Genomic DNA, 20365 nt, shown 5'->3' on the forward strand with positions numbered 1-20365 from the left:
GTATCCCCTTGCCATGCATCTAGTCAAAAACTCCCAGTAAGAGTTACAGGATGATAAACCCCTAGTCACAGAAGCAAGAAATTAATAGCTCCTGGGGTACTGCTCGCTTCAGGAAAACAGTCAGCCTAACTTGAGAGTGGCAGCAGGATTTATTCACCCCTTTTAAACAAGGTGAGCAGATTTCAGCCAACAAGACTGCTAAACAGACTGAGCAGTATGCATTTTAAAAAGCTTGCTTCTTAGGCCAGGAAGCTCTCTACACTGTCTTCTGCTTCACCAAATAACTAAGAAGCACGAACAAAAAAGCTGCTGTCATAGCCACTCAGGCAATAAAGGGTTCAGCAGCAGTAGATGATACCAACATAGCTGCACTACATCAATGTATTTCTTCCTTGTCCTACAGCGCAATTAAGACACATTTAAATAAACATGCCCATGCCATTTATTTCTCAGAAACAAAAGGTCAAATTATCTTCTGAGAACTTTCTTGGTTTGATGAGCAAACAACTGCTGGTAGAATACTCCAAAAGGAAGATGTTTCCATGACCGTGGCAAATACTGCATAGGCTGGTTTTGGACACTTGAAGCCTGGTGCAGAATCCCATCTTGTTACCTCCCAAAGGCAGTCTTGTGCACCGGTCAGACCTTCAACAAAGGCCGTAAGTGTGCTTTAGGAGAACTTCCCTGCCTGAGGTGGTGGGCCAAGGAAGCCCCCTGCTTGCTTGGTGGCAGCCCGGGAAGGAGCAAGTCCAAGCATCTTCTGGATGTTCTGCAAAAACAGGAAAAGAGGAGCATGACAATATCAGACCGTGATGAGGGAAACAAAAAGGAAGAAATTCCAACTCTGCTTACAAGCACAACCTTCCTACTAGTTTCAACAGATTCAGTTTCTTACCCACATAGCCTTACCACTCTGGCTCCCATATATTGGGCCTCTATCCCTATAAATTCAAAAAGGCTTAGCACACAGCCAGACAACCATCCACAACAGCTACAGTTAGAGCTGGGCCACTCTCACCCCCCTCAACAAAAGCCATCTGATCATTAAATCTGCGTTTTGGTTGAGGAATCTTTTCCACCTCCAGCTACACACCACACAGCCAGCTGGCAGGTACCTCATTAATGTCTTTGCACACGGGTCAATTTAAAAATCAACCTACAATAGCTATCTTTGCAATTTAACTGCAGTGCACGCACAGGAGCGGGTTCCTAACATCTGTTCACAGGCAGAACGAAAGTAGCCCTCTGTTTTCACAAGATCCAAAAGCCACTGTTGATGGCAGCCATCAGAGCCTGAGGGTCTGCAAGCTGGCGAGGAAGACTCTCTCCTAATGCAGCTGGAATTTGGGTCAGCAACATGGCAAACAGGGTGTGTGCCAAGTTCAAGTCAGGAGCTTAGGCACAGAATTAACTGAATGCTGGTGATGCAGACAGAACAATGGTTTGGTGGAGACATGCAGTGTAACAGGACATATGTAGCAAAACCCCAAAACTGACTATTGAGATGACCTCATCTGCATTTGAGCAGGGTGTTTCAGTGCAAAACAACAAAGAATTAAGTAGCAGAGCCAGACGTCAGCTAAAACATACAGCAGAATATTTAAATTTGATGTTTTTCTTGATTTTTCTGAAATTCAAATTTTGCAGTAGTGTGACTACAGTTTCATCCTTCAATGTAAATAACTACAGCTCAAGAGGCTGCTCATTAAAATGTGCTAGCAAAACAGGGATATCTGATGCAAGGAAAAGAAAACAACAGTGTCCTCCTCTTGTCACCAGCCGAGTCCTGGCTATCAAGGCAACAAAAGGAGGAAGAAGGATTCTCCTCAAACCTGAATGTCCTCTCCAAAATAAATGTCAGGATAGGTCAGATAGCGAGGTCAGAGTTGACCATTTTGATCATGGTAAGAGAACAAAATTTAAAAAAAAAAAAAGGCAGACAGAGCTTCATAATTCCACAGTAGCTAAACTAAAAAATTTTAAAAAATGGGGAATCATTCCAGGTGGAGACTACGGAAAGAAAGGTTTCAGCCCATACGCGAGCATTAAAGTAAGGGAAGGGAACACTTGAAAAGGAATCATATCAGGTTTAGTCCATGGCCTACATAAATCAGCCACTGGTTGATATTCAGCAACTGAATGAGAGAATTTACTGTGGGAGGCTCCTTCACGCAGTTCCCCTTCTCAACGCGTCCCGAGTCAGGAGACAGAAAGGAGAAAACCAAGAGCAGCCAAGGGACAGATTCAGCAACACCAGAGGGTGCTGCAGAGTCAGCAGCAGGCAGGATCAGGCTCTTCCCAGCTTTGTACTGGCTCACCACGGAGCACAGAGATCCTAACGGAGCATCCATGGAAGCAAGTAAGCATGCACTGTCTCCTCCCTATTCCTTTAAGTATCAAGGGAAGAGAACTGTGGTGCTAAAGTTCACTTCATCTGCTCGGACAGTTCCAAGAGAGTGTTGACAACGTGTCTGTATGTGGATTCAAGACTACAGCCACTCTCCAGTATTACCCTTCCACAGCAGTCCCCTCCTTGCTGTGGAAGGCAGCTAGCCTTCTGCACTAGCTGCAAAGAAAGTTTCGCTGGACAGCAATCCTGAAATCTACACAGCTGGAAACACCAGGGCTGGAGCAAGGCCCAACAGAAACCTGTCCTGTCTCTTGTGGGCCATGTTGCACAAGGACGCCCACAGAGTCTACTTCTGACATGACCAAGAGCATCACCTTCAGGAGCAGGGAGGGAAGACCGTAAGACTTAAGGACCTAAATTCCACATCTGAGCTCTTCTGACCTTTCCTCAAATGACTGCAGGAAGGACAGGAGCTGCTTCTGCTTTTGTCTTCAAACCCTGAAGGGACCTCAAAGACAAGGCAGTGAGTAGCTCCCTGCCCCCTTGTGGGAAAGTGCACTCCTGGCAGCAGGGATAATTGCTGGCTCCCCTTCCCACTGGGAACATATTTCAGAGAGAAGCAGCCTAATCTACAGTTCAGGCGTGTGTGAAAAGGAAGTGAAGACCAGCAAACGCCTGAGGAATAGCAGCATATTCCTCTTCACAAACAGCACAGGTGAAGGCTGGGAGCCCAGAAACAGGAGCAGGGACAGAGGATGTAACCCTGACAATTAAGCCTCCCACCCAGCCCAGCGGCACTTTTCCCAGCTGAAACCCAACAGCTCAAGGACCCTTGGAAGGCCTCTCCCAGCAACCCTCCTCTCTCCAAACAGGAAGGCAGGAGGAACTAGGGGACAGGATTTACGTGCCAGGGAGAGCTGGGAACAGCGCAAAGGAAGTTACTCACTGTGAGTTGACTATTTTGGGAGATGCTGGCCAGGTCACAAGCAACAAGCTTCCCAGTCTGTGTTTGAAGAGTTTATCACCCCCACATGCCTGAGGACCACATGAAGAGACTGCCTGATGCTGCTACTGCCCATCCCACTAATGTCAGTTTAATCACTGTCCAGCTAGTCTCCCCACCCTCACGTACCCCCCTGCACTTCCCTCCAGGTCACCTTTTTCACACACACAAGTTCCTCTACTTGTAAGCTCCACAGGGACGTCTCTCTCCCGTCTATGATCCCTTCACAGGCAGCTCCAGGATTTAAGGGAAGGATGAGGGCAGTATGGTCTCCTTAGTGTTTGTTCACAACCTGTTCCCTGATTTTTGGTACAACTCCACTCCTCCTCTTGTATCAGCAGCATCAAGTCAGACAGTAACTCTCACATCAGTTCTCCTCCCCTGGGCTAACAGCTGCTTTGAAGCCAACCTGGTGAGATTTCCCCTTCTGCACACACTGAAACACAAAGGGTCACCAAGCTTTCACCTCCAAGGTCATAGAAAGCAAGTCTTTGGCATGTTTTAAGCCCTTAATTACTTTCTTCCCTTCTCCCCTGGCCTCTAGCAGCCCTTCAAATTCCTCTTTGCAATGCTGTTATCACCTAAGTTCTTTCAAATAGCAGTATAGCCAAGAGCAGGATGCCAGCAATCACAGCTTCAGTTCCTAGCATTTGCACAAGTTAATATGGCTGGTCTCTGCCCTTCCCTCCACATAGTGAGGAGGAAGAAACTGAGCTGCCCAACAGCTGGAGAACTGCAGGTATAGTTAACCACAACCACATAGATAAGGCAGCACTATGAAGACTGCAGTCTTAACAGTTCAGAGCAGAACCACTCTTCTCCAAAGCAATAAGGTATCTTCCATCCTCCACAGGGCCATCAGCATGAACTCTCAAGCACAAGGCCAATTTTTTTTCCAGAATTTCTCTTGAAAGCCCAACTCACTGCAAATAGCTCAGCATTTCTGCCCAGAACCAGACTGGACCACCACTCAGTTCATGCTGTCTACTGATTTCACCATAGAAAACATCAGGAAATGCCCAGGACTAGAATTAACCACAGGAATTGTATTTTTTGATAAAAAAAAATCCGTGGGGGATTTTTCAGTACGGGAGTTCCCCAGTCAACACAATGGGTGCAGAAAATCTTGCTGACAGTGTTAGTTTTGTATAATAATCTGCAACATTGGAAAGAAGGGACTTTCCATGTAACAGGTGAATAATACAGAGCAGCACCAGCCAAGATTGCCTGAAGGAATAGCATCAGACCACAGCATCCCAGGTATTCTGGAAGATGATCCTTAAGAGTTTTTTTAGAGACCTTTTAAGGTCTCATTTCTTTCAAAGCAGCAAATACTGTTCCAGTAACCAGGAAGCGAAACAAGATTTGTCTTGCAGTAAACACAATGAGGAATGAGGAAGCCCCTGGCCTTTGGTACTCTGAAGATGGCCCTGCACAGACTGAGGGGTGTGCTAGGTGGCCTCCAGGTGACCATTCAACACAACTTATTCTACAATTCATTACCTGCTTTTGCACAGGATCAGACACAGATCCATTTCAACACAAGCACTCAATGCAGAGGGCTACAGAGAACTCTATTCACTAGCATGCACTTCATGGCTAAAGGAACTCGCTATCATGAAGCCACTTCATCAAGCTCATCCAAATTTCTGACAGCAGCTGGCATCGCTTCCCTTTGCTGATCTGCTTTAAGTTGTTCTAAGTCCCTTGGCACTCTCTAAGGAAAAGCAACAAGTCAAGGAGAAAAGCAGCAAGAATTCAGGAAGAGAATTGAACAAAAAGGAAATACAAATACAGAAGAACAGATAATTTCCAGCTAGTTGCACTTGCATTCATCCAGCCCTCAGAGTCTATTAATTTATCCCCAGCACTCTCTGGGGAAATTTGGAAAACAAATTAAAGACTCCTGGTTGCACTGAGAAGGCTCACTTGTCCTCACCGGCCATTCTGCCACTTAAGCTGCTAGTGAACCTTCCCGAACAAGCGCTTCCCTCTTCCTTGCTGGTGCTTCTCTTTCCAAAAGATAGGACTAGCCAGCTTTGCCAGAGAGCTGTGTGTAGCCTACTCCTGGCTTACCACACCAGACCCCCTTTCTGTGTCACAACCCCAGCACTGGGAGAGTCTTGACACCAAAAGCAAAGCTCTTAAGACCCTGGGGAAAAAAAAAAAAAAATAAAATCACGAAGTCAGTAAAAACAGGAAGGACAAACCCAAAAGAACAGGTTTAACTCTTTCCTTGCTTTTCTAGCAACTTTATGGACTCATTGAACCTTTATAGAGCCTCAAGCCATGAAGGAAGCCTCCCTTAAAGATGCTACACTTCTCTTTTCTCATATTACTGTAAAAGTCATAATTACTAAGAAGCAGTACTTAGACTGGCTTCTGATGGAGACAATCTCTTGGTATGTCACACTGCAAAGTTCAGACACATGCATGAGGAAGGAACCCATTTCTGCCAACTCTGTCCTAGCGCCCTGGTGCAAATCTCCAGTCAAGTCTTCCATGTCAGTCCAGGATAGTGGCTGATCCCAACCTAGAATTGCTTTGAATACGAAGCATAGGAATGAAGGCAAACACAGAAACCAGGAACCACACGCATATCAAAGATTATACATGCAAAACTGGACAGCAGTAAGAGACTCCTCTTTATGGATGGAGATGTGCTTTCCCTGCTCCAGGCATGCAAGAAACACTGAAACGTACTCACCTGTCTGATTGACATTGTGCAGAGAATGTAGAGGAAGATGAAGGAGCAGTCAGTGTAATCCTCACCCAGAAGATTGCGGTGGGAGAGACCTTGGATGTATGAGAGGGGAATAAATGGAAGCTTTGCCACCACTCGACCATCAAATCTGGAAACGAAAGCACTGGATCACAACTGGGGACAGTAAAAGAGTCTTTGGCTGTAGAAAGAACAAGTGAAGTGAGCATCTTTAACAGGCCACCAGAGCAGATAAGACCACATGGGAGGCTAAAAAGCCAGGCTGTCTTCTCTAGCCCACCTCTATATACAATAGACCAAGGCAACTTAATACACCTCTCTCAAATCCCTCCAGAGCCCATCATCCACAGGGTAAGCAGGCTTCCCTCAAAACAGTTTTGCCATAGTCAAAGTGTTCATAGTGATTTAAGTTATCAGCTGGACAAGCTGTTGGTTCATAAACTGCGAAACACCAACCGTGGTTTTATTGGTGCATTTTATTCAAAAGTCAAATTTAGCAGATCACTTCTCAGAACACAGTCAGCACTTGACTAAAAGATGGATCACTCTCACCCTGCCGTACTGCAGTTACCACGAGAAGGTGGACTCTGTGCTTTAGGTGAAAAAGCATTTTTTTAAGCAGAGAATAAACCAAAGACACCTTTCCTTTCTGAGAGCAGCTATGCCTCTTGGCAGAAGACAGCCATCAAAAGAATGCTTTTTAATACCAACAGTCTCCTCTGCATTAGCTCCGAAGACAAAGGCAGTGCAGAGGCAGGATGACACCACATATTCCAAGCAGTCTGTCCTGCTCCTGGAACCCCTCCAGGTCCACATTCCAGGGCATCAGGCAGAGTGTGAATTCTGGCCAGTTTGCAAAGATTTCTCCCAACCCCGACAGTTGATCCAATCTTTTGAAGTAAGTCTGTATGATGCCTCATCAGCATGTGTATATTTGGATGTTATTTTCTCTGCATGTGCTGATTTTCTAACAGGTGTTTCTTGTTTCAAGAGATCCTAAATGAGCCTTCTTTCCTGTGGAGATGCATTCACACAGCTACAGCTCAAACACACACCAATTTTGTTTACATCTCACAGGCAGTTTGGCAAAAGAGCTAGGAACGGATGTTTATCTCCTTGTAACATCCCCCAGTGGCTTAAAATTCTGCGTTATTCCTGCTGTGAGAATGACAAGTACTTCAGCAGTAGCACCCCAAGGTACCTGCTTTTAATTCCAGCAGGTTTTCACAGTTATGAAGGGGTATTGAAACACACAACTCCTAGAGTAAGACAAGAGAACTGACTGCATTAAAAAGTTTTTGACAAGAGAAAATAGAGACACACAGAAGCTAATCTCTCTCCCAGGAAAAATCCCATCTGCTTGGAGGCCACCACTGCTACAGAACTCACTGTCCTAGTACGCCTTTTAAGCCACAAGAGTCATTCAAATGCTCATCTTCAGCACAGCATTCTGCTCTTTGCGTTTAAAACAGCCTTCCAGCATGGCCCACCCTGCTGCCCCATTACTACTGACACTCTAAGAGAGAGTCATCACAGTAATTTCCATTTTGGCTAAGCTGGCACTTGGCAAAGGTAAGGTGCCCAGCCACAGAGTAGCAGCACCTGCACAGTACTTGTCCAAAGGGCAGCACATCATGCTAATTCCATGCAATTCCTGTTCCTTTTGTTCCCCAGAGCAACAAACTCATTCAAGAACAGGAAAGGCAAGCAAATGAGGCTATAGCCACTGCAGGTGTCAGCCACTATTTTCCTTCTTTTCCTACCACACCCACAGCGCCTCCACGGATGACCTGGCAGCAGCGGTTCCCCAGAGGGAAGCTAAGAGCCTCTGAATTCATAACTGAAGTACTCTCCTCCTGAGACAAGCAGCTGCCCTCTGTTATGTCAAGAGGATGACAATGTATCAGTGAGAACCAGCTCCATCAAACCACTCTATCGGCTTCAGACAGTGCAGGTGCAACCCACCAAAGCTGCCATCCAGACACACACACACTAGCTACCTTGTACTGAGACCAGAGGCAAAAATTTATCCAGCCCCAGAGGCCAGACAGCCAAATCTTTACATTTGAGTTCAACAGCCTCAGCTATTAGCAAGAAAGCAATTTCAGCTTGAATTAAGAGCAAGCTCTTTGGATAATCCTGCTGTTCAAGTCCAGGTTTCCTCTAAAGAAAGAGCCAGTTAAAGGAAAGATAGGCCCAAAAGCAAAGCTTCGCAACAACTCTGTGTCTGGTAGCATGGTCTCTGCAGGCAGGAATCCTCAAAAGAGGAACAAGACAAGTAAACTTGGTGGTTTTAAAGGAGAAGCAGCTAATAAACTGGTTTTTTAGGTTAATATCTATGGAAGCAGGTGCCTCACAGGATTTAACCAAAATCAGTTCTTCCTAAAGTTATTAATGAACTTCCAGTCCTGTAACACTTGTCAGTCACAGCATACTCTCAACTGCCTCTTCACACTTTAACAAAGTGGGCAGAGTAAGGTGGGTTGTGGGGGTTTATTTTTCAGTTTGTTTTAGGGGCAGAGGTGGTGGTGGTTGTATTGCACCCAAATAGCTAGGCTAGCACTTAAAGGCCTCAGGTGAAGCACTATAAATCTCCCCCACCCCAGATGCTACGTGGCTGGGCACATGACTCACAATGCACCTCCATCCCAACTCAGGGCTGCAGTGAAATGAGACATCAATGACTCAAGATTGTAGCCAAATTTTAAAGTCCTTCAGTGCAGTGCTCCTCTGCTCAGTTTCACAGCATTCCAGAAAATGCTACGTGCTGAACTCTAAGCTGAATAAGTAAGAATCCACACAGTGGCACTTCTGTTATTATGTTGCCCCTATTTGCAATTTATCCTCCCACAGATCTGCAGTAAAACAACAATTGACTGTCTCCTGGGGACTGCCAGCAACAGAGGCCAAAGGTTTTGGTGCCCAAGAACGCAAATTCCTGTTTGCAGGACAAGTATAATGCCCAGCTATTAAGCAGCCTCCCAAAGGTTACACCAACCATATTCATGCCACGTTCAGATTTAACAGCCAATGAGAAGTTCATATTTCAAGACTGAATCAAGTTTTGGAAGTCAAGCACAGGCTTTCATTTTTGCATATCTGAAACACAGCTGCCTATAACCATGCAAATCAGTCTGTGCTTTATTTGTAGGTGTTTTTTTTTTTTTTTTTTTTGAAACTAGACCTCTCCCAGGTAATTTTTAAAGCAAAAGGAAGATTCAAGCCCATGCCTGGGCCTGTTAGTATCTTGACTCTGATCACCTTAAGTAGGGCAACAACAAACTCTGCAATTACAGCTCATTTCTAAGGGCAAGGGAGCTGACCAAGTTTTGCTTGCACGAGCATTCTTTGGTCACAGCAAAGCCAAAGAAGCTGAAGATTGTAGCTGCCTGCCTGACATCTACCAAACTTGCCCCAGTAGAGATGTTCCCATGCAGGAAGGATGTTAAGAGTCGTGTCTAGACTGAATGCAATTTATTCAATTTGATTACATTCAGCATGCAGTGTTCCCTCTTGAGCAGAGCACGCATATGGTGACCAAACTGCATCTTCATATCAACTATTGATTCATTTTAAACAGATTAGTTATTGTTCTTGGATGGACTCTTGTCACTGTAACACTTCAGATGATAAAGGGAAGGCAGAGAATACATTCACCGTGAGAATTTAAGAAAAATCCATAAAGTTGATACTTACATGGAGTTAAACATTCCCATCAAGGCAGTGAAGCAGAAGCCAATGGCAAACATGGATTTCATCCGAACCTGCAAGCAGAAAGGTCAGAAATAATCAAAACAGGCCTATGCTGAGGGTTTATGAGCTCACACCCTTAAGAACAGGCTTTGTACAGCATCACTGGAGTCTAGAAGACAAAAAGGTGACCCAGAAGCCAGAGGCATTGCAAAAGTGACCAGAGAATTCCCAAAGAGAAGTCTGGTCAACAGCTGGGTACAAAGGCAGCCACAGAGTGGACCACTGATGTGACAAACTGATTTGGGGCAAGGCAGGAGAGAAGCTCTAGAAGTGTCCTGTTACCTTCCACAGGTTGGGTTTTCTTTCCTTAAGCTGGTACAACCAATCAGCAGGAGATTATTACAAAGACAGAACTTACACGAAGAAGTCAGACAAATTAATTCTACTTTAAACACATCATGGAGATGGAAATAGCTAAGGCTGGGCATGAGATGAGGCAGTAACTGCTGGAGAACTCTGTGGCTCATACTGAGATCTGCAGCTAGTGGAATAATCCAGAAGGACCTTTCAAGAGGAAAACTTGCTGTCTGCCAACCAAAGTCTTTGTTGAAAAGCAGATGGAAATCTTCAGCAGTCAGGAAGTGGCTTTAATTTTCTTACCATTGACAAGTCCCTGTTGTTATTCTTCAGTTTCTCTTCTTGTCTCTCTGGAAAGACAAAAACAATAACAGTTATAACCAGTTATAACAACCTAGAAGCCAAAGTGTTTTCATTTCCAGGAAGACTTAACCTTCTTGGCTTTCCGAACAAATAAAACACTTCCAAAATCAACTCCAGCTCTCTATGCCAGACAGTAGAAAGTGAAAAAACTGTACATAGCCAACTGCTGCTCCACCACAGCAACATGCAGCACAGCAGGCACAAAAGAGGAGGCGGCTAGAATCACACGTTCAGCACTTTTGAAAGAAATGCACAGAATGTCAAATTTGCCAACTCAACCAACTAACATAGTAGCATGAACAATGTTGCCAGAAAAGAGAGACAGCGCCTCTATGTCACACTTTCCAAAGGGAGCAGTCTCAATTTGCTGCACATCGGGCTCACCAGTATAAATACATTATCTCCAAAATGAAATCCTTATTTATATATCAGTAGGGATGCTGAAACTGTATACAGAGCTGGGAGCCACACCTCAGCAACACTAATATCCTGCTGGTCTTGGTAATAAATTTCAGACCCTTGTCACACCTAGAAGATTCCCCAAAGAGGAAAATATTTCCTACGTGAATTCCCAGTAACGCACATATAACTATGCTTTGCAGTGAATACTTTAAAATACTCCTTTGGAAATTCAGCTTGTCCTTAAGTCACCACAAGCCTCAAAGATGCGCAGTTTTCTGAGAAGGCATTTTTCATAACCCCCAATGGAGAATTCTCTGGCCTTGAGCATTATCCATCATCTGCCACCCTTCTCGCCCCACATCCCCACTGTGCTCCTCTCAGACTGGGGATCCAGAGGGGCAGCCAAGGCTTGGAAGCAACACCTAGATGAAGTATGTGGACGATGAAGAAATATCCAGAGAACCGTGTTAAAAAAAGAGAGGGGGGGATGCAGGAGGACTGCCAAGGGCTATCCAGCATGCAATTTGTCCAGTGGATCCCTGCTGGAGTTTCAGTACAAGAGGCCCACAGCACAGAAGCTCAACAGTTACCTTCCAAGCTGCTGCTAAACCCAGGGACTCAGAGTAACTTATGAAAAGCCATAACACCACCCTTATCCAATTTCTTACAATCCTCACTGCTGCTTTCAATTGCTCCTAACTACAAGCCATACACTCTGGCAGGAACTTCCCAGATACCTGCTTCCTGACCCAGGTGGAGCGTTTCGTTCTGGGACATTTCAGCAACCTCAGGCCAGCTCTTTAGGCATCACATTTGGCACAAATACTTGTTTTTTCCCCTCTGCTACATAACTAATCATCTATTTAGATGGGCTAAAGGTTACACAAGGATAAAGAATTCAGCCCTTACCCCCTCAATATACCTGACCTGTTTCTCAGCCATTTCTACAGAACAAACAGGCTCCAGGTGTTCTACCACCTTGCATAAATGGTCTGTTCCTGCCCAGGTCTTCACTATACAGCTGAATGGAGGCAGACACAAAGAGGACTGGGTCAACAAGCAGCACCCTGGAGTCCAAAATAGTCTTTATTCTACTCATTGGAACATAAACCATGGGACACTGGGATACAGCAGTAATATCATTTGCCAGCACTGGTTTTTTATTTTTGTTTTGCTGTCTACCCAGCACTCATGTGGACTTCTGGGAACATCACTGTCTTTTCTTCTAGGGGCACATGGACACAGAAAGCAGTAGCAAAGTTTAAGCTAACAAACAGACTCCTTAAGCTGAAATGAGAGAAGGCTGCACAGTGATGTTAAAGGTGTCCTGTTCCAGCAGTGTGAAAGGTGACTCAGACACAATGTAACTGAAGTTGGTTCACTTTACACTTGAAATAAGAAGTTTGATAAGCAACACCAAATTACACCTTCCCATGCAACTTTCACCCCATCTCCTTGTGCACATGCATGATTCATCCTTTATGTAACCAAGTAATCTCTTACGCATACCTCCTGCTTTATGATGTGCACAAAACAGGTGGCAACTGAGGCAGGTCTATACCACAGCTGTAACTTACCTGTAAAGCCTCAGCTTTCTTTTTTTCTTTTTAAACTGGAATGGTAGAATTTAAAGGAACTCCAGCTCAAGTAAGTTTGCTATTACAACAATGCTACACCTTGCAGAATGATTTGACATCCAGTAATTACTGGAATCAGAGACTTCAAAAGCAAACAGCTGTGAGTCATTTTCTGGATGTCCAACTTGACATTTAGGGCCTGATTTTTCAGAAACACTAAGAATTCAGCTTTGCCTGAAAACAAATGAAACACTGAAGTTATGCAGCACTTGCAAAAAAAAAAAAATCAGTATCTTAGGCTTGTCCAGCAAGCACCATAGCAAACAAAATCAGTGGTCATTTCCTAAGTTCTGTTCTTAGTCCCTTTGTGCTTTGTTTTTCATTTGCAAAACAAGATTATTTCAGTGTATAAAAAAATTGGTGGAACATCTGAATTCTTCAGCTTCTCCTGTTTATTAGTTTAGTCCAAGCACAAGTGAAATATTTGCTGCTATGTACATAGCTTGGATGGTGCTCTGCAAAAAAGTCATTGCCATGCATTCAAAAGTGCCCATATGTAACAACAGCATGCAACATTAAAAAGTTGTCTTATCCACCAAGTAGCATTCATTCCACACAGGTCAAGATTAAGAACTGAAAATGCGCAAGAGGAAGAATTTTGGCTCCTGTCCCTTCAGGAGTCCAACGATAACAGGTTTTATACCTAGGAGGAACTGTTTGAAGATATGTTTATAATTATTCCCAAGCTTTGTACAGATCAAATGACTAATCCAGCTACCTGGTGTTACAAAGGAATGAGGAAACCAACTCCCAGGAGCTCTCAGAAGTGTTCCTGCCACGATTTCTGTAATAATTTAACTGAGCTTTGCTGCACGTTTTACTAGAGTCCAGCAGATAACAGAATTTTCTAAAGCTTGCATCCATTAAACATCTACCATGTTGTTTTGCATAGTTCAGTACTTTTAAATAGTTTTGAAAGGAAGGAAAGGATAATCACTTCCATAAATTTCTCAACTTTCCCCCATTCTTGGGGCACCACGCTTGTTTCCCAGTCTTACCTATTTTCTTCTTCTGCTGTCGGCCTGCTGATTCAGTTATCGTTTCCTTCTTCTTTTCCACTACCAAGTAAAAAGAAAGATATTCCATCATTTCTGCATAGGGATATCACTACTGCTTTTCCACATACCAAACAAAGCATTTTACTCCTTTAGTGAGCAGGGGCACAAAGGGAAGCTAGGTATGACTAAGAACATATTCAGAATCAACAAGTTATAAACCACCAAGGCTGACTTCACCGAACACTTAAAAATAACGAAAAAAATTTCAAAACCCTGGATAAGATATCAGACTATTTAAAGAGTTAATTTTAACCTCTGTCAAGAGCCCATTACATTGTTAACTGAGCAGTCTGGGGACAGTTTTGGCTCAAATGACCCTTGCTGATTTGTCATTAGTACTAGACAGTACTTTTGATTCAGCAAGTGTAATGAAAAGCGCTTTGTGGCAAGCTCTGCTCCCGATTATCTGCAGTGGGAAGCAGAACACAGGAAAGCCTGTGTTCTCGTACATCCCTTCTTCACAGGCAGGCATTCTCAGGGGAAATGCTGTCCAAGCAGTCGGCCACAGCCTCTCCATTCTTCAATTAATTAGTACTGAAACATTTCCAATATTTTAAAGTAGGAGCCTAAGCTCAAAGTTACGAAAACCCCAGATCAGACACTCACCAAGCATCTGCAAACTACTACTGCAGCAAAAAAAAAAAAGCCTAACATAAAGCCAGCATAGTGAACCTAACACAGTAAGCGGGCTGCTCATCTGCAAGTGCTCTTCTGCTGACAGCAAGAGCTTTTCCAGGAAGTAAGAGACATTTTAATTTAAACCCTATAACAGAAGTACTCAAGAAGTGAAGATGATAAAGCTTGACTACGGTCTAACAACAGATAGCAGCCCTTTTTTACTCTAAACTCTACATACCGGTACTATATCTATTCTATCAACAGACCTGGCTCCTTGTTAGCTCACAGAATCAGCTTAGAGACTTGAGCATTAGGACTTCTCTCATATGAAGTAGTAGCTCAGCACAGCTCTTCTAGCCTTGATTTCAAAGCACAGGTGAAATAAAGACAGACAGCCTTCCAAGTCACACAAGGATTTGTAGTGCTTCCTTATGAAATACCTAAGATAAGCGAGTCACAACTGCTAAGAAAACCACACTAGCCCAAACAGGATACCTGAACATCATCTCTTCCATGGTAATGTAGCAAGACAACTGTTTTCTCCAACAAACAAGCATCTCTCTGACAGGGAAGGCTAGTACAAAGGGAAAAAACAGGGAAGTCTGCTCAGAGGGAATGCTGGAGGGAGGTGCCAGATGACACAAGACACCCACAGAATGCTCTCTCCATAAGCCTCCTTAAGCCAGGTCCAACTAGGGGATCCTGATCACTCCATCCAAACCCTAGTGCTCAGTCCCATGACCCCCAACTCTAAACCCAGCTGGGGAATCCTGACCCTCGTCAGGCTCACCTAGTGCTCCCAGCCCGAAGAAAGGGTCTCCTCTAGACCCCAGTTTCATCCTAGACAGCACCACTAAGCCTTATGCCAACCTCAAGGAACTTTACAACTCTAATTCCCTTATGGTTCAAGCAGAACAAGTAAACATCAGGCAGTCTGGCAAGCCTGTCTGTGAGAACAGACATTACAACATAGCAGCAATTCTAGTGGTGAATTTGTGAGGCTGAAGGCTGTCTCTAGAGTTACCCCATAACACTTACTATAACCTCTGCAGCAGCCTCAAACAAATGCTGTGCCTCGCAATAGAAAGAAGAGGTGAAACTAAGGACTGTGAGTAACAATGTCTGCTCCAGCACACTACTTGGCCCATCTGGTTTTGCAAATCCTAAGGACTGCTAGGACTCTCAGGGGAGAGCCTAAAGATCTCAAATGTGTTTTTTCCTGTTTCAGATGTGTTAGATAACAGTTGGAAGGTGTGGCTCAAGTGGTCTACTTTGCAAGTTGTCTGTAAACCATCAGGTCAGCCAGATGTTCTTAGCACAGGAGGTGGGAAAAAAAAGCAAAGCTGAATTTTTAGTGACTCCTTATTCAGTTTTACTTTTTTTGCTGTTGTTGGGGGTGGGAAATCAAACAAGGAGGTTAGAAACTAATTGAGATGCATGAACCTCACATCTTCCCCTTCACAGATTATAGCCTAGATACCAGGAGAGCTATAGAAACAAACAGCATTAAACTCTTACAGCAATCATTAAGCCCCAGAGATTAAGCTCTGCTAACTGCTTTTGGAGTTCCACAGCTCAAACACATTAGGACGTTAACTCTTAATTTTTCAGCTGGGTTTCAACTACTTCTCCAACTTGCTCTTCTGGGGCCAGATCTACCCTACACATTTTTGTGAGCCACGTGGGACTAAAGTGTGGGATTAAAGTGAGGCCGGCAGAGTCATAATCCCCATCTGATACTGCTGTGATGACAAAGGTCCCTAATTTAGAAGCTGTGACACAAGAACGACTATACTTCAACTCTTTGCTTTATTTTGCCCAGGGGAAGGCTGGAATAAGCCAGACTGGAAAAAGCATGCTTTGATAATATTGGTCTCTCATGCACCAAGAGTGCTGACATCATGATGAAATATTTTTAAGGTAAAACTAGTCCAGGTTTGGCCACAGTTGTCATGTGCTGTCTCTTACTGCTGCAGCTTGTGCAGGTACATACAGCTGAGCTTGAAAGATCAGCTGAATTGCTCCGCTGCCCCTTGGCTTCTGATACAGACAGGTTCACCTGAACTCTCCGTGCTCAGACCTTCCCATTTACCATTCCTCTTGCTATCTGATGCATACCTTCTGACTGCTCACCCTCAGCTCCCTTTTCCCTTCCTCACTCATTCTTTGTTCAAGCCCTCCCAGGCCTCTCATGGAAGTAACCTGGGACATTTTTCCCCGCTTCAGCAATTCTATTTGCACCCTGTTTACACTAGTATGATTTATTTTTATATCAGATGACAGCTCATACCTTTGTCTTTATTCACCCCACCACCATTAATCATCACTTTTAATCTTTACATAGAATGCTTTCCTCTCATGGTATTCATTTTTCAGCCCTAGTTCTTTCTTACTACAGTTCTCAAATTCTCCCCTGCCCTTAAAAAGCAGAAACTGCATCATTGAACATTTCAGGCATCTAAAAGAATCTACATATACAGACACCAGCTACTCATGTTCAAAAAAAAAAGATGCCATACTGATCTCATACTCCCTTCTGCCCTCCATTAAGAGGAGGGGCAATTCAGACAATGCGATAGGTCCTTGTACTCACCTTCCCTCTAGCAAAAGAGAAGAATAAAGGACAGAAATAAGTCCTCTCAGTACAGATTTGCATAACATGTAAAATCAGGTTCCTATGAAATCCAAGCTGAAGAAAGCTCTCTCCCTCAGCAGAGGAGACAGCTGGGATTTCTCAGATCACAGAGTCTACTCAATTTGACACCTGCTAAAGCAGGGTGTAACAGGAGCAGCAGGACACATTCGCTGATGTCTGAAGAACACTTACATTTCTTGCTCTGTTTTTCCACTTCAGCCTTTAATCTCTTGTATTTGTCTGTTCGGTATACCAGCACCCAAGTTATACCTGAAACAAAGACTCAGTAAGTAAGTAGATAAGTAAAGAGCTCTTGCAACAGGGATACAAGTTAGCAAGTACACATGCAAAAAATACACGTCGTGTCTACAAAACCACATTACAATACAGCAAAGGTACCACAAAGCACCAGCAAGCTATATCATCACTTCCCTTCAAATCCTCTTCTCAAGTTCCATATAGTAATGGTGCCCATAAAAGACATCTTTAGAAGTTACCAGCTATCTTACTGAGCACGGCTATTTTGTGGGACTCATTCAGTTCCTTCTTGCTCATATTTACCAGCTGTTGCTCACCTTAAAACCAGGAGTTGATTAAGGCAATAAACATCCTTGTGTTCTGCATTTTCACAGCACCTAATTAAGGCTTGAAGAATAATTCCCACTCCTACCAGGACCTGCCCATTACTAGTGTCACACTTTGAAAAAGGAAATAGAAATATTAGGCTAGAAGAGACCTCAAGAGATTCTCCACTTTAAATCCCCACCCTCAAACATGATCAAAACGAGTCATGCCACAAGTACAGGACCACTGATTTGTGAACAGTTTAATCTTGAGCTCCTACACAAAGGTTCCCCTGCCCCCCCCCCTTTTTTTTTTGCTTTGGTTTGACAACGGGGTTGTGCTGCTGAGTCCCACACTTCTGAGGTCAACACAGGTTTGTGCTGTGAAAGGCAATGGATCTGTATACCATCTAAGCCCAAGTGCAATGCAGTAGGGCCCCTGAAAAGCAAGTACCATATTCCACCTAGGACTCTCCCTGCCCTTGAATGCCCAAAGATAGTGTCTTGCAGCTCTGGGATGGAGATTTGGGGATATAACTCCGCACCAGGAAAAAGGAACAGCCTCTGACTTTGACTACCCCAAAAGGTATCTATACAACCCCACCTTAAAAAGCTGCACCTATTTCAAGACCTTACCATGTAAAAAGCCTTTTCAAGCAACCTAAGTCACCATCATTGCAAGCTGAGACGATTTCTTCACATCCTTCCTGGAACAGCTACAGAAAAACCACCAGTGTCCTCTTTCAGGCACACTGAAAACAGCCCATCCTCCCACAGCAGTTCTACTTCTAGAGGAAACAAACCCAGTTCCCACCACTTTGCACCACAGGTCAGTTTTGTCCAGGAGTTATTGGCTACTGTCCTCTGGGGTGCCTATACCGGCCTGCAAGCACCAGGCCCGGGGTGGTCCCGAGTAACTGAACCCCGTTCCAGCCGTCGCTGCCCCGCTTCTCCTCCGCCACACGCTCTCCCGCCATTCCGCCCACCCTCCCCAGTGACCCTAACCCCGCCCCTCACCCCGCTCCCGTCCCAGCAGCGACGCGGCACAGGCGAAGAGCAGCAGCAGCCTCCTGCAGCCCCCTCCCCGTGTCTCCCGCGGGCGGTACCACCGGGCCAGGTCCCTCCCTCGGCCCCAGCCGGGACAGGCCCACAGGCCGCCACGAGGGCCCGGCACTCACCCTCGGCCAGCAGCGCGGTACACACGGAGATGAAGACGATAAGGAGGGTGTCGGCAAACATGGTGCTCATGGCGGCGTCACCACCCCCCCGACCCCAATAACGCCGCCGCGCTCCCGGAACTAGATCCCGCTACCCGGAAGCTGCCGGGAAGCACAGTCGCCTAGCAACGGCCGGAAGCGAGTGGCCGCACTTCCGGGAGACGACGCCGGCCAATGGCCGCGGCGCTGGGAGAGAAGCGGCGGGAAGAGCGAGGGGCGGGGAAAGCGCGAGCAGGCGCTGCTCTGATTGGGCGAAGCGGCTGCCAGTGCTGGCACGGGGGAGCGCGGCTTCGGGCCGCCGCGCGGCCTGTCATGGCGGCGGGGATGTGCGGGCACGGCGCTCCGTGGGGAGCGGGACCGCCCCTAGGCGCCGGCCCTGCGACCCGGGCGGCCCGTCCTCCTGCCCCAACACCCCTGAGTCCCGCATACCTGGGACTGGTGATGCCCAGGCCCTGCGCAGGGCCCGCGGTGGGGTTCCTGCTGCCAGCGCCACCCTTCCCCACCTCTTGCCAGGCCGTGGTGTCCCGCAGGGCTGCCCCTGAGCCGCTCCGAGGCCCTTTCCGGGGGAAGACGCACGAAGCTTTGGCTTTTGTTGAACGTACCCCTAGCAGTCATGAAGGGGTTGGCTGGAAGCAGCCTTCCTGGTTTCTAAAATTGTGCCCTGGGTTGATTTGCCAATGGCATGAACACCCTGTTAGCGCAGAGCGGCAGGAGGCATTTTCTGGGATCAAATGTTGCCTGCCCTTTAGCAGGATTTGTTGCGCTCCTCGTATGGCCAGCAGCAGAGTGCTGCGTTCTGTGGCTCACGGGGCTGGAAGCAGGGAAGTCAGGCTTGCATTGCTCTGTGTGTGTAACATACTCGCGGATGGGATGAGGCAAGAACGCTAACGAGGACAGTGAAATGATGGCAAGGATTTAGCAGAGAGACTTAATTGACTTTTATTGAGGCTCTGGCAATTAGACCTGGAGCAACAGAACTAGACCAATCCACAAGTTGTAATGGGGTAAGGAGACCTAGAAAGCAGAAATACAGAAAAGGAAACAGGGCAGGCAGGGAAGGGCAGGTTTATGTCTGTCCTTACATAACAGAGGAGTTTGCCATCAGCGAAGAGCAATGCACTGTGGCATTACATGTGCAGAACTAAGTGAAAAATAGGGGAGGTAAAAAGCCCTGCTGTTGCCCTGAAGTTAAACCCTCCATCCAGAAGGAGAGTGACAAAACCACAGTTCAGAGAAGGCAGTGCAAGTAATAAGTGCGGGTGGGAGATCAGACAGCAAACAAATCCTCCGGAACCTGGTGACATTTGCATATAAGAAAAGATGAAAGCCACGTGTGTGTGCCAGTGGCTATGCAATGAGTCAGGCGTCACTGAAAGTTGCAGCTAAGCACCCCCAGTGTCCCAAGGAAAGTCCCAGCACTGCCTCTAGACACAGCAAGCTTTCAGCCACATTGGAGGAGAACTGAGAGCAGAACCTGGCCATAAGCAATGGGAGTCCAGTGTGGGAGCAAGAGCCATCAGGGAGACAGGAATGAAATTAAGGATAGATATTTCAGTTTAGCGTAAGCAGCAAGAAGATACTGACAGCTGATAATGTGGCAGGACCCATGATAATATTTTGTGCCCTGCTGTGTGCCACCTCATGCACTTGGCTGTGCTATATGCTGTCCTCCGTCCTCGCTCCCTCTCTTTAGAGGTCCCTGGCTTTCCAGGCTGTGAGATGTATTGGTGTCAATCAAGGCATTTGG

General features: G+C 45.7%; 1 protein-coding gene across 1 annotated transcript; it reads right to left on the reverse strand.

The window, feature by feature from the left end:
- Positions 1 to 424: 424 nt before the first annotated feature.
- On the reverse strand, positions 425 to 18745 carry TMCO1 (transmembrane and coiled-coil domains 1). The gene is made up of 7 exons (XM_056356119.1): positions 18580 to 18745; positions 17031 to 17108; positions 13526 to 13585; positions 10429 to 10475; positions 9772 to 9839; positions 6061 to 6205; positions 425 to 769 (listed from the first exon to the last, which is right to left on the reverse strand). The coding sequence occupies exons 1-7, from the start codon at positions 18647 to 18649 to the stop codon at positions 671 to 673; spliced, it is 567 nt and encodes a 188-aa protein (XP_056212094.1). The 5' UTR covers positions 18650 to 18745; the 3' UTR covers positions 425 to 670.
- Between the last annotated feature and the right edge of the window lie 1620 nt (positions 18746 to 20365).

Source organism: Falco biarmicus, chromosome 11, assembly GCF_023638135.1.
Source record: "Falco biarmicus isolate bFalBia1 chromosome 11, bFalBia1.pri, whole genome shotgun sequence".
Taxonomy (NCBI): Eukaryota; Metazoa; Chordata; class Aves; order Falconiformes; family Falconidae; genus Falco; species Falco biarmicus.